Source organism: Pseudonaja textilis, chromosome 5 (genome assembly GCF_049901715.1).
Source record: "Pseudonaja textilis isolate UNSWEBS1 chromosome 5, rPseTex1.2, whole genome shotgun sequence".
Taxonomy (NCBI): domain Eukaryota; kingdom Metazoa; phylum Chordata; class Lepidosauria; order Squamata; family Elapidae; genus Pseudonaja; species Pseudonaja textilis.
In genome coordinates this window covers 74,802,626-74,827,518 of record NC_141994.1, presented here as the reverse complement: position 1 = coordinate 74,827,518, position 24,893 = coordinate 74,802,626, and the positions used below count along the sequence as shown (strand labels likewise).

The 24,893-nt window shown below is 47.8% G+C and overlaps 1 protein-coding gene across 2 annotated transcripts; it reads left to right on the top strand.

Moving 5' to 3' along the window:
- The first annotated feature begins 2,610 nt into the window (after window positions 1–2,610).
- TYMP (thymidine phosphorylase) lies at window positions 2,611–24,049 on the top strand. 2 transcript variants are annotated; one of them, XM_026723644.2, is made up of 11 exons: window positions 2,611–2,855; window positions 4,967–5,000; window positions 6,512–6,661; window positions 7,818–8,020; window positions 10,767–10,865; window positions 12,227–12,356; window positions 14,439–14,557; window positions 18,267–18,429; window positions 19,649–19,879; window positions 21,501–21,641; window positions 22,939–24,049. In XM_026723644.2, the coding sequence occupies exons 2-11, from the start codon at window positions 4,970–4,972 to the stop codon at window positions 23,127–23,129; spliced, it is 1,458 nt and encodes a 485-aa protein (XP_026579429.2). In that variant the 5' UTR covers window positions 2,611–2,855; window positions 4,967–4,969; the 3' UTR covers window positions 23,130–24,049. The 2 variants fall into 2 exon arrangements, with proteins under 2 accessions (XP_026579429.2, XP_026579430.2); XM_026723645.2 differs by lacking the exon at window positions 2,611–2,855 and having other exon boundaries at window positions 4,421–5,000.
- Window positions 24,050–24,893: the final 844 nt, after the last annotated feature.

Sequence of the window (24,893 nt, the reverse complement as noted above, 5' to 3'; positions counted from 1 at the left end):
TTGTGGGAGCATCATCACTAGAAGCTTTCAAGAAGAGATTGGACTGCCATCTGTCAGAAATGGCGTAGGGTCCCCTGCTTGGGTGGGGGTTGGACTAGATGACCTACATGGTCCCTTCCGACTCTCTTATTCTGTTATTATTCTGTTATGCAGAAGTTGTGGGAGCATCATCACTAGAAGCTTTCAAGAAGAGATTGGACTGGCATCTGTCAGAAATGGCGTAGGGTCTCCTGCTTGGGCGGGGGTTGGACTAGATGACCTATATGGTCCCTTCCAACCTCTCTTATTCTATTATTATTCTGTTATTCAGAAGTTGTGGGAGCATCATCACTAGAAGCTTTCAAGAAGAGATTGGACTGCCATTTGTCAGAAATGGTGTAGGGTCTCCTGCTTGGGTGGGGGGTTGGACTAGATGACCTACAAGGTCCCTTCCGACTCTCTTATTCTGTTATTATTCTGTTATTCAGAAGTTGTGGGAGCATCATCACTAGAAGCTTTCAAGAAGAGATTGGACTGCCATCTGTCAGAAATGGCGTAGGGTCCCCTGCTTGGGCGGGGTTGGACTAGATGACCTACATGGTCCCTTCCAACCTCTCTTATTCTGTTATTATTCTGTTATTCAGAAGTTGTGGGAGCATCATCACTAGAAGCTTTCAAGAAGAGATTGGACTGCCATCTGTCAGAAATGGCGTAGGCTCTCCTGCTTGGGTGGGGGTTGGACTAGATGACCTACATGGTCCCTTCCAACCTCTCTTATTCTGTTATTATTCTGTTATTCAGAAGTTGTGGGAGCATCATCACTAGAAGCTTTCAAGAAGAGATTGGACTGCCATCTGTCAGAAATGGCGTAGGGTCCCCTGCTTGGGCGGGGGGTTGGACTAGATGACCTACATGGTCCCTTCCGACTCTCTTATTCTGTTATTATTCTGTTATTCAGAAGTTGTGGGAGCATCATCACTAGAAGCTTTCAAGAAGAGATTGGACTGCCATCTGTCAGAAATGGTGTAGGGTCTCCTGCTTGGGCGGGGGGTTGGACTAGATGACCTACATGGTCCCTTCCGACTCTCTTATTCTGTTATTATTCTGTTATTCAGAAGTTGTGGGAGCATCATCACTAGAAGCTTTCAAGAAGAGATTGGACTGCCATCTGTCAGAAATGGTGTAGGGTCTCCTGCTTGGGTGGGGGTTGGACTAGATGACCTACATGGTCCCTTCCGACTCTCTTATTCTGTTATTATTCTGTTATGCAGAAGTTGTGGGAGCATCATCACTAGAAGCTTTCAAGAAGAGATTGGACTGCCATCTGTCAGAAATGGCGTAGGGTCCCCTGCTTGGGCGGGGGGTTGGACTAGATGACCTACATGGTCCCTTCTGACTCTCTTATTCTGTTATTATTCTGTTATGCAGAAGTTGTGGGAGCATCATCACTAGAAGCTTTCAAGAAGAGATTGGACTGCCATCTGTCAGAAATGGTGTAGGGTCTCCTGCTTGGGTGGGGGGTTGGACTAGATGACCTACATGGTCCCTTCCAACCTCTCTTATTCTATTATTATTCTATTATTCAGAAGTTGAGTGGGAGCTTCATCCCTGGAGTCTTTCAAGAAGAGATTGGACTGCCATCTGTCAGAAATGGCATAAGGTCTCCTGCTTGGGTGGGGGGTTGGACTAGATGACCTACAAGGTCCCTTCCGACTCTGTCAATCTGTATTTAAAGTCACAGCATCTCCTCTCCTCTAACCCAGGGCTGGGGGCTGCCCCACCGACCCTGCGTGGTAGGACAGAATGACAAGGACCTCCTGGTAGGAAGCCAATTTAATCCCTCAGGGGATTAAAAATAACTTTCCCCTTTTAAATAACATCAACAAAGATATAATAATAATAATAATAATAATAATAATAATAATAATAATAATAATAATAATAATAATAATAGTTAGGACTTGAGCTGTTGAGCTACCAACCAGCCCCAAAGGCTGTGAATCTCACCAAAGATTTAATAATAATAATCATAATAATAATAGTAGTAGTAGTAATAGTAATAGTCAGCTGCAGAAGGCCACCTCACTGGGATCCGCTCGCATAATCCGCCGATACATCACGTGGTCCTAAACTCTTGGGAAGGGTTTGACTGGTGATTTGTGATACGAAACCCAGCATGGTTATCTCATTTGCAATGTACAACAACAACAATAATAATAACAATAACAGCAATAATTACAACACTAATAACAACACTAATAACAACAATAATAACAAGAATGTTTATTAGCCCAATCCAGATCCCTCAACGCCAAGTTGCTCTGGGAGCTTCCGTGCTGTCTGAACCCCTGAGATGCTAGCAGGACTGTAATGGGTGAAAAAAAAAAAACCATGGTGGTTTTTTCTAAGTGTTTTTTGTTTTAACTTCCCACACGTTTGTGACTCCAATACGTCAAAGATTAACCAAGGTCTCACAGGAACCCCATTGCAACATGTCCAACTGTTCTTGCTAGAGGCCCTGGGCAATCGCTTGCTCCAGCTGGCACGGAGAGGAGAGGCTGGCAAGGAAGTGGTTGGCCCAAAAACACCCACCCTGATTTTTTTTTTCCTGCTAGAGAAGCACAGTCACAATCTTGGCCTCTGGGAAAAAAAACCCTCCCGGCAAACTTTCGTTTCTACTTTGCTCCAAGCAGAGCTGGGTTTTGGCCACTCCCCTTCTCTCCTCCTGCTCCCGTGCCTGCTGGATTTCTTCCTCGGCCTCTGCCAAGGTCACCCTCACCTCCTCCTCTTCCTCTGCCCCTTGAAGTGTCTGGTGGGGCTACCAGACAGGCGTCTTGCTGGCCCTTCCGCCCCAGGGAGGCCCTCGGAGCTGACAGGTGAGTTCTCCCAGGTGTGGCCGACCTAATCTGGGCGGGAGCTTCAGGGAAGCTTTGGACTATCTTAAAGCTACGCTTAATAACAGAATTGTTTATGTGCCAAACTGAAAAAAAACGGGTGCTTATATATACCATCTGAGAAAAAAATGTGATCAAGAAAATATTAAGACCGTGCCGAGATGGATAGACTGAGAATGGAAATAAAAGATAGATAGAGGATAAACTGAATACTCTATGATTTGGAATGCATGGAACCAATGGTTAAATACTAGATATAAAGATAAATAAAGAATAGGAAATATTATAGTATTGTATAAATGTAAAAGATGCCCTATAAAACATAAAAGGGAAAAAATTCGGAGTAAGAAATACATATTGTACATATTAGTGGAATAACATAGACAGAGAGAGAGAGAGAAAGAGAGAGGGATGGAGGGATGGAGATAGATAGATAGATAGATAGATAGATAGATAGATAGATAGATAGATAATAGATAGATAGATAGATAGATAGATAGATAGATAGATACTGTAGATAGATAGATAGATAGATAGATAGATAGATAGATATAGAGACATTAGATAGACAGATAGATCGATAGAGATAGAGATAGAAATAGAGATAGAGATGGATAGATGAATGAATGGATGGATAGTTGGATGGATAGATGGATATAGATAAATGGATATAGATAAATGGATATAGCTGTATTATTAATATTAATAGCGTGTTAAAGTATATTGTGAACTTAAAATTGGGTGATATTTTGAGATACCGTCCTGGGATTGATTAAATATTGTTAATATTTGGTGTTATTAGTAACCTACACATTTGGAATATTGAAGTTATGGTAGAATAATGAGTAATTCTTTCAAAAATATTAAATAATAGTATTTAGGGATAACAAATACAGGGCGCAAAGAAATGTTATTTATGTTTAAATGAATTCAGGGGAAAATGAAAAATGGATTATGAAAAAAGACTAGCAAGTTGGAAGATTAGAATTATACATCCGTATTTGTATTATTATTGTTACTGTTGTTTAAAAAAGACTTGGCCCAGTCAATGCACTGTCCATAAAATATGTATGTTTTATATCTATGTATATATGTATATGTGTGTGTGTGTGTGTGTGTGTGTGTGTGTGTGTGTGTGTGTGTGTTTTCTTAAGTTTTCGTGGGTACTTACATGTATGGTATTCGGCTTTGTTCGGGTATTTTCTCACGTCATTGTAGTTGTGCTTTTAAAGTTGTAGCAACGTTTCGGCAGAATCTCATCTGCCATCATCAGGCTTCTGTATTGTGTTCGTCAGACGAAACGTTGCTACAACTTTAAAAGCACAACTACAATGACGTGGGAAAATACCCGAACAAAGCCGAATACCATACATGTAAGTACCCACGAAAACTTAAGAATATATATATGTGTGTGTGTGTGTGTGTGTTACAATGTCCTACCAGTCAATGACTACTTCAGCTTCAACCGCAACAATAGAAGAGCACACAACAGATACAACCTCAACGTAAACCGCTCCAAACTTGATTGCAGAAAGTACGACTTCAGCAACCTAGTGGTCCATGCCTGGAATGCACTACCTGACTCTGTTGTTACATCCTCTAACTCCCAAAACTTTAACCTCAAACTAACCAGTATTGACCTCACCCCATTCCTAAGAGGTCTCTAAGGGACAAGCTGAGAAATTCAGCAAAACCGGCTTCTTCTCAGAAGGGGACAATGACTAACCGCTTCCTTCCCTGCCCTTGCCAGAAAATGCAATAGCAAACCAGACCAGACCTCTTGCTGGAGTGACTTCAGGACAAGGAAAAAGAAACTGGGCTGAAAACTTTGAAGCCTGTGAAAAAAGATCTCTCTCTCTCTCTCTCTCTCTCTCTCTTTTGTTCTTTCTTTGTTCTTTCTTTCCTTCTTTCTTTTTTCCTCCCTCCCTCTCTCCCTCTTTTGTCTCCAGCCTGTGAAACTCATCGGGACTGAGCTGGTCCCAGCACCAAGGAATATTACTAATTCACGCTTAGAAGCCTTATTGAAGGCTACTAACACCCGCGGTGTTTGTGTTAGCAGAATCGCACCGATTGCATTGTTCTTCCTTCCACAGGTGATGTCTTCCCCAAGAGATCCGAGCCATCCAGGTAATTCCCCCCCCCAACTCAATTTTCAAGGAGAGGATGCATAATTAGCAAATTGGGATGTGTGGGGTGGGGACATGACCATTTGCATATTCAGGGGAAGGAGGAGTCTTGGCCAATTCAAGCCAAGGCACACAGGGGGAGATGGAATAAGATCTGTCCTGCCCCCATCAGTGCCTGAATCTGCGGGGGGAGGATGAGCTGGGGCTGGAACGGAGGCAGATCGAGGGGGCGATTGGAACAGCAGGGAAGAACGGGGGCAGGATGAGAGAGAGAGAGAGAGAGAGAGAGAGAGAGAGACAGAGAGACAGAGAGACAGAGAGAGAGAGAGCAGTGGATAGGAGGAGTGACAGAGCTCAGGCGATGAGCAAGGACCGCCCCCTCCTGATCCCTGAGCATGGAGGGTGGAGAGAAGGTGGGAACAATGCTGACCCAACTACTCGGGAGGAGAGCACCCAGCCCCCCCCTTCACAAGGCACACTTGAGGGCTGAGATTTAAGCAGACGCTGTGGGGAGAGGCGTTTGTCGGGAACAAACGCTGAATGGGTAGACTTTGGTGTGCCGGTACAGACATTTGGAGTTGGCAGGATTGCTTGCTTCTTCCTGACATTGTGGACTCAGTACTTTGTTCCTTGTTTCGTGGACTCATTTCCCCATTCCTTTGTTTTGCTGGACTGGGCGCAGCACACACACACACGCGCGCACACACACACACACACCTCTGGGATTTGCCAAGAGCGTGGGAGCTTTTGAGGCAAAATTTGGAGCATCAAAAGGGAGTTTGAACTCTCAGCTGGCTGTGTGGCTTTCGTGCCTTGTCCTGGGTCATCACAAAGATCCTTTAGGGTGGCTTGGCCGCAGCTGCTCTGTCCATGTGCAGAGTGCAGTTTCCCCTCTGCTAAGTGTGTGGGGGATCATGACCCTTTCTAGAGGGGGGCAAGGAGAGAGAGCCCTTTTCAAGGGATGGGATTGTACCAGTTTGCACCTGTTTGCTAGAACCGGTTGTTAACATTCTAAGCAGTTCAGAGAACCGGTTGTCAGAAGAAATTACTGGGCTAATCCTGTAAGGAAGGCAGGAAGGAAACATTCTGGTGTCGCTTACAGAAACAGCCGCTCCGTTAACCCTATTACATTCTTGGCAGGACTAGACTTCCTGTCTCAGGAACTTCTCTGGAGTTTTTTTCCCCTCCTTTGCTGGTCCTTTGCTTGTGTGGAGGGACCATTCAAAGTCACAATGGCACTGAAAAAAGTGACTTATGACCCTTTTTCATACTTACGACTGTTGCAGCATCCCCTCAGTTATGAGAGGCCAGGCGAAGAGATGCGTGCCTCGATGTGAGTGATGTTGAGTTGGCCACACCCAGCCAGTCACATTACTGCCAAGCCACGCCCACCAACTAAGCCACACCCACGGAACCAGTTGTTAAAAAATTTGAATCCCACCCCTGGCCCTTTTCCTGCCAAATTGTTGCCCGCTCCCCATCTTTACCGTGGCCCCTGCTTTTCCTTGGCAGGGTCCAGCCCCATGGCCCCTGAGGAAGGAGGTCAAATCAGCATCCCGGAAATTATTCGGAAGAAACGGGACGGTGAGACACTTCGACAGGAGGAAATCCGCTACTTCGTGCAAACTCTCGGTAGCGACAGGTCCCGGGAGGGGCAGATCGGTGAGCCTGGCAGAGGCGGTGGGACGGAGTTGGGGAAGGGCTGGCATGGGGACCGGGAGGAGCTGCCCTGGGGCTCAAATTCTTTGGCCATTGACCCCTTGGACCCAACACAAGGATGGCTTGTAAATGAGGCCTTCTCTCTCTCTCTCTCTCTTTTTTTTGCAAATGAAATATTTTTAAAATTAAATTAAAAAATTCAATTGAAAGAGTTAAATATTTTGAAATGGAATAATTGAATATTTTAGAAGGAAGGATTTAAAAGAATTAAATCAAACAATTTTTAAAAAAATTATAACACAACTGTGGTTTGCCAATGAGGGCTTCTCTTTTTTTCCCGCCAAGGTTCAATATTTTTAAAATTAAATAATTTAATAAAATAAAATATTAATAATTTAATAAAATGAATTAAACAATTCAATTGAAAGAGTTAAATATTTTGAAATGAAGCAATTGAATATTTTAAAAGAAAGGATTAAAAGACCTGAAATCAAATGATTAAAACTTTTTATGATAGAATGTCAAATATTTTTAAACGAAACACTAAAATGCTTTCAATGAAAGAATGAATTTTCAAACTAAGCCACTGAATGTTTTCAAAGGATGCCCTTAAACATTTTCAAATTGCATGAACAAATGAAATGATCGAATAATTAAATATTTAAAGGAAAGAATGAAAGATTTTTAAATTAGACCATTTTAACGAAAGAATGAAATGTTTTTGATTAAAGAACGAAATGTGTATGAAATAATTAATTAAAATTAAATTAATATTAATTAAATTTAGTGCACACTAGGAAAAAGCACGCACAAAACTATTCAGAGTGGGAAGGAGACCGAGAAAATAAAAAGCAAAAACTAAGAATCGATTTACAGACATATCCTTATCAATAAACTGGTGCCACGATTGGTTACAGTCATCCTGCGTCGACCGATACATCTTTTAATGAACTCCACTCCCATTTCCTTCGTTCAGAAGTCCAAAGCCATTGGAGTTTAATTTTTGCAGACAATGCTCTCACATTTTGTGGGCTGGGTTAACTTAAGTCACAGTTAAACCACGACTTAGCCATCATGGTTTGCAGCCCAAAGGCCTCTCCTAGCTTCCCTTAGCCCCCTTTTTTCGCCCAGCCAGGATCCCTCTCCTCTCTCCTTCCAGGCGCCATGCTGATGGCCATCCATTTGAGAGGCATGGAGCCCTCCGAGACGATGGTGCTGACCCGGGAAATCGCTGCCTCGGGGACCACCCTGGACTGGCCGGCAGAGTGGCGAGGGCTGCTGGTGGACAAGCACTCTACGGGGGGCGTAGGGGACAAAGTCAGCCTGCCCCTGGCTCCCGCGTTGGCCGCCTGTGGCTGCAAGGTGCGTCAAGACGGCCAGATGCCATTTTGATGCCAGCCGGTCGTGAATCCTGGTTCTCTTAATGTCTGAATGTGGGCAAATCCAGGTTCCCTTGATTTCTTCTAATTTTTCCTACTATCGATCTCCTTTTCTACTTACAATATAAATCGTAAAGATACAAGCAACCAAGTCATAAGATACAACATTTGGTGATAGTCGTAGGACACTAAATTAGAAAGATACTAAATTCTGCACCTTCTTTGGTGCGGAAGCTCTCAGTGTACACAAAAGCTACAAGTGATTAAATCATGATCATAGTCCTCATTTAAAATACATTTATCCTAAATAATTCTAAATAAGATTAGACTATCACTTAGTGATAGTCATAGGATACTAAATAAGCTATCAAACTAGGAAACTAAATACAACAATATAAACAATTTATATTGTTTTATTTACTTTCTTAGTAGGATTGCTTATTTAGTATCCTACGGCTATCACTAAGTGTTGTTTCTTATGATTTAAGACGAATGCATTTTAAATGAGGATTATGATCATGACAATTACTTCCAACCTGCCTTCCATGGAGGACCTGCATCCTGCAGGAGTCCAAAAGAGGGCTGTGAAAATATCTACAGACCCCTCACATCCTGGACATAAACTGTTTCAACTCCTTCCCTCAAAATGACGCTATAGAGCCCTGCACACCAGAACAACTAGACACAAGGGGAGTTTTTCCCCAAATGCCATCAAGTAATTCCCTCCACACTATCCAACTATTTACCAAGTCTGCACTACTATTACTATTAATCTTCTCATCACTCCCATCCCCTCCCACTTGTGACTGCATGACTGTAACTTTGTGGCTTGTATCCTTATGATTTATATTGACTGTTTCCTAGTATGATTTGATTGCTTATTGCACCCTGTGACTATATTCTATATACTGTATGCCCTATGATTCTATAACCCTGTGACTATCATTAAGTGTTGTCCCTGATGATTCTTGACGAATGTATCTTTTCTTTTTCTGTCCACTGGGAGTATTTGCACCAAGATAAATTCTTGTGTGTCCAATCACACTTGGCCAATAAAGAATATTCTATTCTATTCTATTCTATTCTATTCTATTCTATTCTATTCTATTCTTTCCTTATTTTTTCTTATTCTTTCCTTTCCTTATTCTATTCTATTCTATTCTTCTATTCTATTCTAGTATTATTTCTATTCTATTCTATTCTATTCTATTCTCTATTCTGTTCTTTCCTTATTCTAGTCTATTATCCTATTCTAGTTTTATTTCTATTCTATTCTTTTCTTATTCTTTCCTTATTCTATTCTATTATTCTATTCTAGTATTATTTCTATTCTATTCTATTCTCTATTCTATTCTTTCCTTATTCTAGTCTATTATCCTATTCTAGTTTTATTTCTATTCTATTCTATTCTATTCTATTCTATTCTATTCTATTCTATTCTATTCTATTCTATTCTATTCTATTCTATTCTATTCTATTCTATTCTATTCTATTCTATTCTTTCCTTATTCTTTCCTTATTCTAGTCTATTCTTCTATTCCATTCTAGTATTATTTCTATTCTATTCTCTATTCTATTCTTTCCTTATTCTAGTCTATTATCCTATTCTAGTTTTAATTCTATTCTATTCTATTCTATTCTATTCTATTCTATTCTATTCTATTTGTCACTTGTAGCTTTTATGTACACTGAGAGCTTCTGCATCAAAGACAAATTCCTCGTGTGTGTCCAATCACACTTGGCCAATCAAGCATTCTAATTCTGAAACTGGCCAGAGTCAGGATTGACAGCTACAACATAAAGTATGGTAGAGATGTTGAGCCCAGCAGGTGCCCAGTTCAGGAGCAGCTGCTGAGATGGACTCTGGAGACCTAGAAGCCAAGAATCTGGCGTTGTGTGTCAGCGTCCAGATCTGTGCTTGTCAATCTTGGCCACTTTAAGATGAATGGACTTCAACTCCCAGAATTCCTCTGTGGACATCTTAAAGTGGCTGAGGTTGAGATTGAAAGGTTGGCTGGCTGGGAGTGGAAGTCCACCCATCTTCACGCCTGCTGGTTGGGGAATTATGGAAATTGAAGTCCAGCCTTCTTATAAGATGCTGCCTGGGAATTCTGGGAGTTGAAGTCCACCCATCTTCAAGCTACCAAGGTTATCGAGCAGTGCTGTAAAGTTTGAGCGTCCTCTCCTGGACAGAATCTGAAATGAGAAAACCCCAAGAAGGGACATCAATGCTGCAGAATTGGGAATGGGTAGAATTTTCTTAAAATCTGATATTTAGGATTTGGGTCAAGCACTAGATTGCAAACCTCCCTCTTTGTGTTTCCTCCAATGCACAAAATGAAAGTAAGCAACTGGATCACACAGAGACTTGGGTGGGAGGGCTTCCTCTGCCCAGGAACGAGGCACGATGCTCCTTCTTCTGCTTCTGAGCCGGCCTTAGAGGCCTTTTTGCCTCCTCCACCACACAATTTGTTGTAATGCATTTTTATGCAACAGCTGCAGTAGTATTCAGCAAATAGATGGCAGTGTTTGCAAGTTTGGATCTATGGTATAACAGTACTCTATGCTCTTCTGTTCTAAGTAGAGTTTCCTGTTTCTGGCTACGATTAAAAGTAGTTAAGCAGTAAAGCACATGGTGACTGTACGTACTTTTCGTTTGTTCTGTGGTGCTATATATAAACAGAATTTCTAACACAGTTTATCCTTGGTGATTTTTTTCTCCTGAGCAGGTGCCCATGATCAGTGGCCGGGGACTGGGCCATACTGGAGGCACACTGGATAAGCTGGAATCCGTGCCAGGCTTCTGTGTTTCCCAGAGCCCAGAGCAGGTGAGATGACCGATGTGTTTCATGACCCAAGCAGATAAAAGGATCAGGGTTAGAAGGGAGTGGGGCTTGTCTTGTCAGTGTGGTTGGGGGGGTGTTAGTTTTTTCTTGGCAGTTCCTTAAACAGGGCAAAACAACTCGTTACAGAGAGCAAATCCCTAGCTTTCCTTAATTGGATCATGAAACATCTGCAAGAAAACAACCGAGGACCTCGGTGTCCCGATGTCCCAGTCCTCTTCCGCCTCTTCCTGCACTTCCTCCTCCTTATCCTCCTCTTCAACCCTCCCTCCCCTCTAGCACTGATGATATTCCCTAGTTGGGTCATGAAATATCTTGCAAGCAAACAGCCAAGCTCAAAAGGCACCAAGGATCTCTCACAGCTGCAGTCTCCTTCTCTTCTCCCTCCTCCTCCTCTTCTCTCTCCTCCTCTTCCTCCTCTTCTCACAAGCCTCCCTCCCTTCTAGCACTGCTGATGTTCCCTACTTGGGTCACGAAACGTCTACAAGAAAACCACCCAGCTCAGAGACCAGCAAGGACCCCGTGGTTGTTTTTCTCTTTCTCCTCCTCCCCTTTCCCTTGAGCACTGATGATGTTATCTAGTTAGGTCATGAAACGTCTGCAAGAAAACCACCCAGCTCAGAGAGCACCCAGGATCCCAAAGTACTTCTCCTCCTCTTCCTTCTCTTCTCCTCCTCCTCCTCCTCCTCCTTCCCTTCTTCTTCTCTCCCTCCTCCTCCCCTTCTCTTTTGCAAATGCCTTTCCCTTGCAGCACTGATGATGTTCCCTAGCTGGGTCATGAAACGTCTGCAAGAAAACCACCCAGCTCAGAGAGCACCCAGGATCCCAAAGTACTTCTCCTCCTCTTCCTTCTCTTCCCTTCTTCTCCTCCTCCTCCTTCTCTTCTTCTCCTCTTCCTCCTCCTCCCCTTCTCTTTTGCAAATGCCTTTCCCTTGCAGCACTGATGATGTTCCCTAGCTGGGTCATGAAACGTCTGCAAGAAAACCACCAAGCTCAGAGAGCACCAAGGACCCCACAGCCTCCAGCTCCTGTTCCTCCTCCTGTTCCTCCCCCTCCGCACCATTAACCCTGCTGCTCCCACTTTCCTAGCACTGATGAAGTTGTCTAGCTGGGTCGTGAAACACCTGCAAGAAAACCGCCCAGCCAAGGAGCCCACAGTTCAACCCTGAGCTGTAAATATTTTCTTCTATGGGTTCCCTTCGATTAGATCCAGTGTGTTTGTGGTTTAAGATATTGTGAGGACTTGGGCGGAGGTTCTCCCCTAGACTTGCCTGGGCAATGAAGGAAGAACCAGGCCAGAATCCTGCTTCTTTTGACCCCAAACGATGGGCTTTGTCCTCCTGCAGATGAAAGAGATCCTGGAACGAGTCGGTTGCTGCATTGTGGAGCAGAGCCAACACCTGGTCCCAGCCGACAAGGTCCTCTATGCCCTGAGAGACGTCACAGCCACGGTGGACAGCCTGCCCCTCATCATCAGTAGGTCCTCCGACGCTGGATGGTTTGAATTCCTGCAGGGCTTCGCAGCTGTCAAATGTTGGGGCTCTCTAGTCTGGGGGATTGCGTGGTCGGAGTATTTTACAGGTAGGACCACATCTGAGCCCAATACTTCCGTTGCTAAGTGAGGCGGTGTTCGGAGTATCACAGCGTAAATTCAGAGCCAGAAAAGTAGACACCGATGGCTGAGGCTTTCTTTAACTTCTTTATAAACACATGAAGTAAATTTTACAGTACCAGTCGTAGATTTCTCCAACGTGGAGCAAACTCAAAGAGAAGCAGACATGTTACAGGTTCAGAGCAGAAGAGAGAAAGAACTTCTAGTTTCACTTTCCAGGTCAGCTCCCATTGGCTGGTCTGTTGCCATGCCTACTCACTGACGCTCTTAACTATGTCTCTGCCACTCAATGAATACTCGGACAGGCGTTTCTTAAGTGAGCTTTGCCCCATCTTGCGACCTGCCTTGCTGCCCTCGTTAAGTGAATCAGAGCCGTTGTTCAGCTGGGAACAGGTTTGTTAAGTGAATCTGGTTTCTCTCCATTGACTTGGGGGAGAAGTGACCCCAGGGACACTGCAACCGTCATAAATAGGAGCCAGTTTGGGCCCAGTTGTGGTCATAAGTTGAGGACGGCCTGTACAGATAGTCCTCAACCTACCACAGTTTGCTTAGTGGCCGTTCAAAGTTACAATGGCCCTGGGAAAAGTGACTTAGGACCCCTTTTCACACTTAACGACTGTAGCAGCACCCCCGAGGTCACCTGGTTTACATTCAGACGCTTGACAACTGACTCACATTTATGACAGTTGCAGTGTCCTGCGAGGGGGGGTGTCATCCTTATGCGACCTTCCAAGAAGCTGAGTCCACGGGGGAAGCCGGATTCACTTAACAACCGGGTTACTAATTGAACAACGGCAGCGATTCTCTTAACAAACATGGCAAGAAAAGTCTCAAAACGGAGCAAAACTCGCTTGTCTCACTTAGCAACATAAATTTTGGGCTCAATTGTGGTCGTAAGTCGAGGACTGCCTGTATTTCACAGAAAGAACAATGGGAGCCTGGAACCAACTTCCAGTGGCGATTTTGGGTCAGTCACCAGGAAATGCGCTTAAGCGTGCTTGGGATAAACAGATGTCTATCTTCTTTTTCTTTTAACAACTCCATAATCCCTTGCATTGGGGTGGAGTTTGGGCAACTGAATGGGACTGAGTATTTACTGGCCGGATGCCTTCCTGTCACCAGTGCGGAGTTATATTCAACAGATAAATTCTCATCATGTGGAAAGAGAAATATCTTCCCCTACCTAGGATCGAATTCACAGCCTCCCGATTGTGAGGCGAGAGCTCCACTTCTAAGCCACTGTACCACTATGAGTAGTAAATCATCTTTTAATGACTCCATAACCCCTTATGGGGTGGAGTCTGGGCAACTGAATGGAGCTGAGTGTTTTACTGGCCAGATGCCCTACCTGTCACCAGTGCAGAGTTATATTCAGCAGATAAATTCTCATCACGTTGAAAGAGAAATATCTTCCCCTACCTAGGATCGAACTCACAGCCTCCCGATTGTGAGGCGAGAGCTCCACTTCTAAGCCACCTGTACCACTCAAGGACTGTGACTAGCAAATCATCTTTTAATGACTCCATAACCCCTTATGGAGTGGAGTCTGGGCAACTGAATGGAGCTGAGTGTTTTACTGGCCGGATGCCTTACCTGTCACCAGTACGGAGTTCTGTTCAGTAGATATATTCTCAGTGTGCCCAGAGAGAAAAAGATCTGCCTCTATCTAGGATTGAACTCACAGCCTCCCGATTGTGATATGAGAGCTCCTCCTCTAGGTCGCCGCGCCACTCTCCTATCGATCCTCTGCCAAAAATAAAACTATTAAAAAGTTAATTAAAAAAATAAGAAACAAATCAAAAACAAAACTAAAACTAAATAAATAAAGGGCAGACTTGATGGGCCACGGGGTCTTTTTCTGTCTCCAGCTTTCTATGTTTCTATGAGCTCGGGGTCGGGGGAGAGCTGTGCACCATAGTCTCAGGGGCTCCTTTCTCGGCTCTTAGGTTCCATCCTGAGTAAGAAGATGGTGGAGAAGCTCTCGGCTCTGGTGCTGGATGTCAAATTTGGCAGTGCTGCCCTGTACCATACTCTGGAGAGCGCTGAGCAACTTGCCCGAAACCTGGTGAGACTGAAGCTGCCCCGTCCGGCTTCTTGGGAGGGTTGAGGGCCGGATGACGGTGATGGTTAGCACCACAGAGTGGTGGGTTTTCCTTCTCCCCAGTGTTGTCCTTGGAGGCGAAGATGGTTTCACCCATCTGAGGATTCACCATTGCAAAGTTGAAGCTCAACCCTTGGGACAGAATTTATTTGTTCGTTTTATTTGGTTTGTCAATTGCTTACAAGATAATAGGTACAAGTATATACATCGTTATGAATACATGGATACATATAAGAAAAATAAAAGGAACAATAGGACAGGGACGGTAGGCGTGTTGGTGCGCTTATGCACGCCCCTTACAGGCCTCTTAGGAAAGGGGTGAGGTCAATAGTAGACAGTCTAAGGTTAAAGTTTTGGGGTTTGGGGAAGAAACCACAGAGTCAGGTAGAGTATTCCAGACATTGACCACTCTGTGGCTGAAGTCCTATTTCCTGCCATCAAGTTTCGTGCGGTTAATCTTGAGTTTGTATCTATTGTTTGCTCTTGTGTTGTTATGGTTGAAGCTGAAGTAGTCATTGACAGGTAGGACATTGCGATGTATGATTTTATATACCATACTTAGATCGGACCGAAGGTGGCATAGTTGTAGGTTTTCTAGGTCTAGAATTTCAAGTCTGGTGACATAAGGCAGGCATCCCCAACCACCAGTCTCCGGACCGGTACCGGTCCATGGAACAATTTCTACCGGGCCGCCGGTTTGCTGGGCGCTGCCATCTTGTTTTGATGAAAAGTGCTTCCGGTGAGCTTTTCCGGTAGAAAGCGGCGTTTGGGTGCTGAAAGAATCCTCGCGCCTTAGTTTCATCAAAGCGGGGGCGGCGGCTTGAACAAAACTAAGGCGCGAGGATTCTTTCAGCACGCATGGCAAGGCGAGCCGAGCGACCGTCCCGAAGCGAAGCCCATCGACAAAGGAGGAGTTGAAGGTGGCGGGGAGAAGCAGGGGGCGGCTGGCTGGCCGGTTGCTCGGCCCACCTTGCCATGCGTGCTGATGCCGGTACCGGGCCGTGGATGATTTTGTGATGCCGGTACCAGGCCGCGCCACAAAAAAGGTTGGGGACCACTGGCATAAGGTCTTCTGCAACAAGTAGAGGAGTGGAGAACTCTTCTTGTGAAATATTTCTGGACTTTCTCAACTAATATCAGATACGTAATGTGGGTTCCTGACTGATGAGCTGTAGTCGAGTTTTGTTGTTGTTGTTGTTGTTGTGGCCTGGCGGTCACTGGCCCCTCCAGCAGCCGACTCAGAGGAGGGGGAGGCGTGGGAGTCAGAGCCAGCAACCCAAAAAGTCGGAGGGGGAATGGAGCTGCCGGGCGGGGGGAAGGAGGGAGAGTCTGGGTTGTCTGTCAACCCTCAGGTGCAGAGTCAACAGCCCCCAGGTGTGTGGAGGTGGCTGATGAGGAAGAGGAGGAACAGCTGGCTCCAGTGCCTGACGCGTGGATGTGCAGAAGGCAGAGAGGAGAGGAGAGCAGTGGAAATCTATGGGCTGGTCCTTGGGACGGAAGAGCTACCAATGCCAGCAAAGCTCCACCCTAGCTCTGGAGAGAAAAGTTGAATAAGTCTTGCAGACAACTAACCATCTTCTAGCCAAACTTAGTCTGCGCTAAGCGAGAAAGTTGTTGCCGAGATTACTGGCGCTCCTAATTAAAGGAATCTTTAAGTTCACTTCAGTGGGTGGGCCGTGCGGGGTCAGGACAAGAAGTCTGGAGAAGTAGCTGTGGACATCAACCCCTCTGACCTTCTGGTGGGTGCTCCATCCCTGGAGACTTTCAAAAAGAGACCTGACAGTCCATCCTGGTCAGAGCAGAAGAAGCTTCTTGGATGAGAAGTGAAACGTCTTCAGAGAAAAAAACCAGAAAGTCCAGACTGGACAACTATCTATCTGAAATAGTATAGCGCCTCCTGCTCGGGCAGGGGATGTAGAACATATAGAACCCAGAAGAAGGATAGAATTGGAAGGTACCCCAGAGGTCACCTAGTCTAACCCGCTGCTTCAAGCAGGAGACCCGATATCATTTCAGACAAACGATTGTCCGTTGCTTTTTGTTTTGTTTTGAAAAGCCTCCAGTGATGAAGCACAACTTCTGACCAAAAAAACTAGAAGAACTCTGAGGATTCTGTTATTCCATGTTCTGTGACCACCTGGGCGGGGAAGTCTCCCTAGATGTTCTCCTGAACAGTTGAGGAACTCTTGAGAAATGATGGAGGGGGCCACTGATGATGTCAAACCAGATACAGGGATCTTCTCCGACGTTATATTTTTAGCTGCCCTCCAACTTGTAGCCCTCCAGATAAGCTAGATTCCAGCACCCATAATCCTCAACCAACAAAGCAGCTGGGGAAATCTACATGAGGACATAGAATGATAAGGTTGGAAGGGACCTTGGAGGTCTTGTGGTCGAAACCCTTGCCCATGGTAGGGGATTTTATATCATCCTGGACTTGCTTTGGGTTCCATGGCACAGATGCAGGTGGGGACGGCTGAGGTCTCGGAGAGGGAGGACTCAGGTGAGGGGCCTGCAGGTGAGGCAGGGATGGGGCCAGGACCATCAGGGAGTGGAAGGCTGCCTGCGGAGGTTGTGGAGGCCGGCAGCAGTGAGGAAGAGCACCCCGAGGAGCCTGTGCACATGCGCACAGGGCTGCTCAAAGGAAAGAGCAGCTGCAGCAGCACAGGCAACTCGGGAGTAAGGCTGCAAGGTAATGGCCCCTCCCTTAAGGGATAAAAGCCAGTGGAGAAACCGGAGTTCTTTGCAGGAAGCAAAGACGTTTTTTCACTCAAGCCTTGTGGATGTTCGGACTCCCTTAGTTTGTGTTTGGAGACTCTTTTGTGTTTGAAATATTTCTTAGTAACTTTATCTAGTGTTCTTGGCAGCCTTGCACCGCAAGGCTCATTCTTATCAGAGTCAATTAGTTGGAAACAGCCTTTTAACCGGGAAGGAACGGAATTCGTAGAGAACCATTAATAGGTTTTGCTGTTACCTCTAAATTTGGAGTTGGTTTCCTTGGAACAAGGTTTGGGTCAGAACAGCGTCTGCTCACAGACAGAATAACAGAATTGGAAGGGACCATAGAGGCAGGGGGTGGGGGTTCTACTGGTTTGGACCGGTTTAGGCGAACTGGTAGTTCCAGTGATGATTTGGCCCCACCCATCTACCCCGCCCTTTTGCTGTGCTTCATTTCCTTGTTTCTGAGCCCAGCTGATTCGCGTGGCAGAGTGCTTTGCCGCGCACCAGCCGTTCTATCACCGGGGCTGCAGCAGGAGGTCAGTATTATAGCTAAAAATGTCCTTTTCTAAATGCTGTGAGTGCGCAGCGCACGCTCACCGCACCGGTTGTAATACGGGTTGAATCGCACCACTGCCTGGAGGTCCTGCAGTCCATACTGAAGCAGGAGACCTGGAGGTTGTCTGAAGGGCTATAGGGTGAATCTCTAGCCTGAAGAAGGAACCCCAAAGTTCCCTCATGACTTTTGACATCACTTCACTCAGGCCACTCGAACGGTCGAGTCCAACCTTTGGATCAGAAGAAGTTTAGAAGGTGTGCAACGCAAGAGGGCCATCTTCAAAGGTCCAGCTCGTTGACCTTCTTGCAGAAGCTTCCCTAAAGATCTGGGACTACCTCCACCAACGAAGGGTGGAGACATCTCACCTTCCCCATCTGTTCTCTCCATCTTCCCTAGGTGTCCGTCGGAAACCAGCTCGGGATGAAAACGGCGGCCGTTCTGAGCAGGATGGATGAGCCCGTGGGTGCCCGAGTGGGCAATTCCTTGGAAGTCCTCGAAGCCTTGCAGTGCCTGGAAGGAGGTGGCCCTGGGGACCTCCGTGAGCTGGTCACCACACTAGGTGTGTCTCAGGGATGGTGCCTTGATGGGGCACCTCGAACAAGTATGAATGTCAGTGTTCCAGCAACCTTCCATTCCGTCCAGTAACTCCGAGACAGACATCTTCTCAAAGGTGCCTTTTTATCTGGATAGTAACCGGCACAACTGTGGAATCCCGAATTTGAAAGTTTTGGGCTTCCTTACAATAAGTAAAAACTACAAATCCGTTCCCTGCGCCCATCATCACATCACATGGCCCAATCACCATCCGTCCCAAGTTAAGACTTCCTCTCACTTATGGGCGACACTACCTGACCTTGAACCAGAAAAATAAGTTTATTCTGTCTAACTACATATACTCCAAGAAATTTCCCTTCCCACTTTCCCAGGCTCAAACGTGGCAGAGTGAGAGCATCTGATCTCAATGTGGCTTCCAAAGCTGACAGGCATCCCCCCTTGAAAAGAAATCACGCCCTGCAAAATATAATAAACAAAACAGAACGAGGGGTTATTGCATTGCCCTTAATTCCTTCTCCCCCCCACCAAGGGTACCTTTTGGCTTGTTAGGGCATTGTTCATGGAAGGAGAAGGAAAAGCTGACAATGGAAGGTGGGTGAAGGAGTTTTTTGGGTCAGCCCCAGGGTTGGGCTGGTGGGGGCTTGCAGGGGTTCAGGAGATCCCCTAGCTAAGATTCTGTGCAGTTTGGAGAAACCCCAAATCCCGCTCCTGACTGGCCCTGCCCACCCTGCCACGCCCCTCCCAGGAGTCCCCACGCGGCCTGTTTTGGATGCAGGGCATGTATGGAGGCTCGGGGAGGGTGAAAAACGGGCCTCCGGGAAGCTCAGGAAGGCCGGAAATGGACCCGTTTCTGGCTTCCAGAGCCTCCGGAGTCCGGGGAGGCCCATTTTCGCCCATGCTTTGCCCACCAACACAACATGAGGGCGAAAAAACATCCCAAGCTGCAGGAGAGAGGAAAAACTCCTTCCGATGTGTCCAAGCAAGTGACCAGCAACTGCGAAGGAGACTTGAATAGGAATCCCTACCTGGAAAAGGGGGGTTGGGCTAAATGACCTCAAGAGCCCTCTTAACCCTTGCAACCTACCATTTACTCTCCACCAATCCCTGCACCCCTGAGCCCTTCTCCCATTTGTAAACGCTCCACGTGGTCTCGGCCGGCTGTGCTGACTTTCTCTCTCTCTCTCTCTCTCTCTCTCTCTCTCTCTCTCTCTCTCTCTCTCCAGGTGGCCTCTTGCTGTGGCAGAGCGGGAGAGCCAGCTCAGTGCCCACGGGGGCCACCCAGATCGGCCAAGTCCTGGACAACGGCGCTGCCCTGCGCACTTTCCAGGCCATGCTGCGGGCTCAAGGGGTGGAGGCCGAAGTGTCCCGCCTGCTGTGTGAAGGGACGGAGGAGCAGCGCTTGGCAGTGCTGAAGGTGGCCGGCACCCAGGAGGAGCTGCGGGCTCCAGAAGAGGGTACGGAGTGGGCAAGGGTGAGGGGGCACTGCAAATCTCTCTCCTCCTCCTCCCCCGCACACCCCACCCTTTCGCTCTGGCCCTTTCTTGCAGGTGCTCCTGGGCAGGGCTGCAGGCCGGAGGAAAGGTTGAGGGTGGGTGTTTAGAAAGGCTTGCGACCAAAATGGAGCCCCAGGTTGTGTGTTTTGCTCCGTTTTATGACCTTTCTTGCCACAGCTGTCAAGTGAATCACTGCAGTTGTTTGGTAAGCAACGTGGTCCTTCGGTGAATCTGGCTTCCCCATTGGCTTTGCTCACCAGGAGATTTTGGGAGTTCTAGTCCTACTTTATGCATCAAAGCCAACTGGATGATCTAAGGCCAGTCATTCTACCTCAGCCCAATTCACCGCCCAGGAAAAAGAAGTATTAGGTATATCTGCTGCCTTGAGATACTAGAAAGAAAGAAAGGAAGGAAGGAAGGAAGGAAGGAAGGAAGGAAGGAAGGAAGGAAGGAAGGAAGGAAGGAAGGAAGGAAGAAAAAAGAAAGAAAGAAAGAGGGAGGGAGAGAGAGAGAGAGTGGGAAGGAAGGAAGGAAGGAAGGAAAGAAAGAAAGAAAGAAAGAAAGAAAGAAAGAAAGAAAGAAAGAAAGAAAGACAGAAATAAATAAATAAAGAAAGAAAGAAAGAAAGAAAGAAGAAAAAGAAAGAAAGAAAGAAAGAAAGAAAGGAGGGAGGGAGGGAGGGAAGGGAAGAAAAAGAAACAGGAAGGAAGGAGTGGAGGGAGGGAGGGAGGAAGGAAAAGGAAGAAAGACAGAAAGAAAGAAGAAAGAAAGAAAAGAAGGAAGGAAAAAGGAAGGAAGGAAGGAAGCAAGAGGAAGAAAGAGAAAGGAAATGAAGGATGGAAGAAAAAGAAAGTAGGGGAGCAAGAGAGGGAAGGAAGGGAAGAAAGAGAAAGTGGAAGGGAGGGAGGAAGGAAGGAAGGAAGGAAGGAAAGAAAAGAAAGAAAGAGAAAGGAAGGAAGGAAGGAAGAAAGAAAGAAAGAAAGAAAGAAAGGAGGGAGGGAGGGAGGGAAGGGGAAGAAAAAGAAACAGGAAGGAAGGAGTGGAGGGAGGGAGGGAGGAAGGAAAAGGAAGAAAGACAGAAAGAAAGAAGAAAGAAAGAAAAGAAGGAAGGAAAAAGGAAGGAAGGAAGGAAGCAAGAGGAAGAAAGAGAAAGGAAATGAAGGATGGAAGAAAAAGAAAGTAGGGGAGCAAGAGAGGGAAGGAAGGAAGGGAAGAAAGAGAAAGTGGAAGGGAGGGAGGGAAGGAAGGAAGGAAGGAAGGAAAGAAAAGAAAGAAAGAGAAAGGAAGGAAGGAAGGAAGAAAGAAAGAAAGAAAGAAAGAAAGAAAGAAAGAAAGAAAGAAAGAAAAGAAAGAAAGAAAGAAAGGGTGAGCTGTGGACATAAGAGGCCCAGATGTTCTCCATCCCAAGATACACTGAAACGAACAGGAGCTGCACAAAAAAACCGAGTCTCTTTCAGGAACTGGAGGGTCTGTGTGTGAGGGTCTGTCCTCTCTTCCTCGGTGGGGCTGGAGCATCCCTCCCCCTCCCCATTCCTCCCAGATGGGAGGGGGCACCCACCCTGCCTGTCTTATCCCCCTGCAGGGACCGTGCAGCAGATCCAGGCGCTGCCCATTGCGCAGGTCCTGCATGGCTTGGGAGCTGGACGCACCCAGAAAGGGCAGCCGGTCAACCTCCGGGTGGGCGCGGAACTGCTGGTCTCCCCGGGGAAGCGAGTGGCCAAAGGTAAGGGATGCGCACCTGTGGGGCCAGGCCCAGGGACACCTTTGACCAAGCCGAAAGGCAGAGCCTGCCCTAGGAAGGGGGCCCAGGTGGCTGCAGATGCAGTCCCATCCCCCTACCCAGAGGAGGAGGGGAGGGGGAGGGAGGGAGGAGGAAGAGAAAGAGGAGGGGGTAGAGAAGGAGCAGGGGGAGGAGGGGGAGAAGGAGGGGAGGAAGAAGAGGAAGAGGAGGGGAGGAGGAGGAAAGGAGGAGGAAAAGGAGGAGGAGGAGGGGCAGGAGGGAGAGGGAGGGAAGGGGAGCAGGGGGAGGAGGAAGAGGGGAGAGGGAGGAAGAAGAGGAAGAGGAGGGAGAGGAGAAGGGGGAGGAGGAAGAGGAGCAAGAGGAGGAAGAGGAGGAAGAGGAAGAGGAGGGGAGGAGGAGGGGAGGAGGGGAGGAGAAAAGGAGGAGGGGAGGGGCAGGAGGGGAGGGGAGGAAGAGGAGGAAGAGGAGGGGGGGGGGAGGGGAAGGAGGGGAGGAGGGAGAAGGGAGGAAGAGGAGGAGGAGAAAGAGGAGGTGGGGGATGAGGGGAGGAGAAAAGGAGGAGGGGAGGGACAGGGAGGGGAGGGAGAAAGAGGAGGAGGAGAGAGGAGAGGAGGGGAGAGGGAGGAAGAAGAGGAAGAGGAGGGAGAGGAGGAAGGGAAGGAGGGGAGGAGGAGGAGAGGAGAAGGGAGGAAGAGGAGGAGGAGGAGAAAGAGGAGGTGGGGGAGGAGGGAAGGGAGAGGAGGAGGAAGGGGAGGAGGAGTAGGGGGAGGAGAACCAGGGGTGGGCTTCAGGGGATTTGCAGGGGTTCGGGAAAGCCCCTGTCTAAGATTCTGCGCAGTTCAGAGAAACCCCAAATCCCACCCCCTGGCTGGCCCCGCCCACCCTGCCCCTCTCCTCCCAGGAGTCCCCACACGGCCCATTCTGGATGCAGGGAAGTGCAGGGCGAACACGGAGGCTTTGGGAGGGTGAAAAACGGGCCTCCTGGAGGCTCCGGAAGGCCAGAAATGGGCCCGTTTTGGGCCTCCATAGCGCCTCCGGAGCCTAGAGAAGCCGTTTTCGCCCTCCTGGAGACTCGAGGGAAGCCTCGGGAGCCTGGGAAGGGCCAAAACACCTCTCCCCCACCCACCATGGTGCAGGAGGCTGACTAGGCCACGCCCACCATGGGCACGCCTACCCAGCAAGCAGGCTAGGCTTTATCCTCAGTGCCAGAAGCAAATGGGATTCCTCTCTCTCTCTCCCTCTCTCCCTCTCCCTCTCCCTCTCCCCCTTGTCCTTCCAGGAACTCCATGGATCCGAATCCATCACGATGCCCCCAGGCTGAGCGAGACCCAGCGAGAAACCTTACAGAAGGCCCTGATTCTGGGGGACGTGGAGCCCTTCACCCCTCCTGCGAAGGTGGTGGAAAATACTTCTTCCTACCGGAGAGTCAGCAATGCCTGGATCCCAGTGGGAGAGGAAAGGGGTCCCTGAGAAACTGCAGGCAGAAGGACCCTGGGAGCAGCCCCCACCGAGAACAGAATAGAATAGAGTAACAGAGTTGGAAGGGACTTTGGAGGTCTACTAGTCTGACCCCCACCCCTGCTTAGGTGGAGAAACCCTCCACCACTCCGGCCTTAGTTTTTAAGACTCTCGTTTTACAGAAGGGTGAGAAAAAGAGACGGAACTTGCAACAGGTTTGCGCGGTCTCCTTTGGAAGGGCGACAGAGACCTGGTGGTCCAGATCAGGGGAGCTCTCCGCCTGGGGAAGGTCTACTTTTAGGTCATCGTTGAAGGATGACGCCAACCCGATGCTCCCTTCCTCATCAGTCAGGTGGAAGGCTCACACCTGTACGTTTGAACCAGAGGTGGGATTCAGCCGGTTCTGGCCAGTTCTGGAGAACCGGTAGTGGAAATTCTGAGTAGTTCAGAGAACCGGTAAATCCCACCCCTGACCGGCCCCACCAACCCCATCTCTCTTCTCCGCCTCCCATTGAGTCCCAGCTGATCGGCTGGGTCTCCTTTGGTTGCCCTGCCCAGGAGAAGGGAGCTGGAAAGCAGGTTAGTGGGGTGGGGAGGGAAGGCGGATTTTGCAGTATATCCTTCCCCCGCCACGCCCACCAAGCCACGCCCACAGCTAATCAGCTGGGGGTTTTCTTTGGTTGCCCTGCCCAGGAGAACAGAGCTGGAAAGCAGGTTAGTGGGGTGGGGAGGGGAAGGGGGAATTTTCCAGTATCCTTCCCCTGCCACGCCCACCAAGCCACGCCCACAGAACACCACACCCACCAAGCCACACCCACTGCTGATCGGCTGGGCCTTCTTTGGTTGCCCTGCACAGGAGAACGGAGCTGGAAAGCAGGCTAGTGGGGTGGGGAGGGAAGGGGGATTTTGCAGTATAGCCTTCCCCTGCCACGCCCACCAAGCCACGCCCTGCTTTGAATGCCAGCCCATTTGGGTCTGGTCGAGCAGCAGTTGGAACGCAGCTGACTCATCGCCCAGCTGTGTCGTTTGGGCTGGAGCTTCATCCGCCTCCGTTCTCCATGCGCCCGCTCCGTTTCTCAAGCGCGTCAAACGGAATTCATACGCGTCCACCGTCGAACTAAATTCAGGCTCGATGCCCACATTGCAAAACAGATGTTGAGACATTGGAAAAAGCGCAGAGAAGAGTAACTAACGTGAAGCAATCTGGAGTTAAGGAGAAACTTCCTAACAGTGAGAGAAATCAACTAGCGGAATGGCTTCCCTTCAGAAGTTGTGGACGGTCCATCACTGGGGGGTGGGGGTTTCAAGAAGAGACTGGACAAATTGCACGGGGTACTGAAATAGGATAAGGTTTCCTGCTTGAGGAGTTGGTTGGACTAGTCCAGGGTCGCCAACCTTTTGGACCTCAGGGACCCCAAAGTCATCATTTAAAATCCCGCAGACCAGAAACCCTGGGAATATCTCCCCAAAAAGTCTGCAGGAAAATCCCCCACCCCGTTTTCCTACCGATCGATCGTTCTTTATTTGGGATCGCAGGAGACCGTCTCCAGCTCCGTTCTCAGGGGGGAAGAGAGAGAGGAGGAGAGACTTTTGGCTTCATGCAAGGAAAACAGCAGAAGCCGCAGAAGTCTTTCTTTCTCTCCCCCAAACTCCGCCAGAAAGGAGTCTTTGCCGGCGCAGCCTCTTGGAGCAGGAGGCCTTGCAGGGTCCCAAAGACTCGTTTCTGGTGGAGTTTGGGGGAGAGAAAGAAAGACTTTGGCTGCTTTCCTTGTGTGC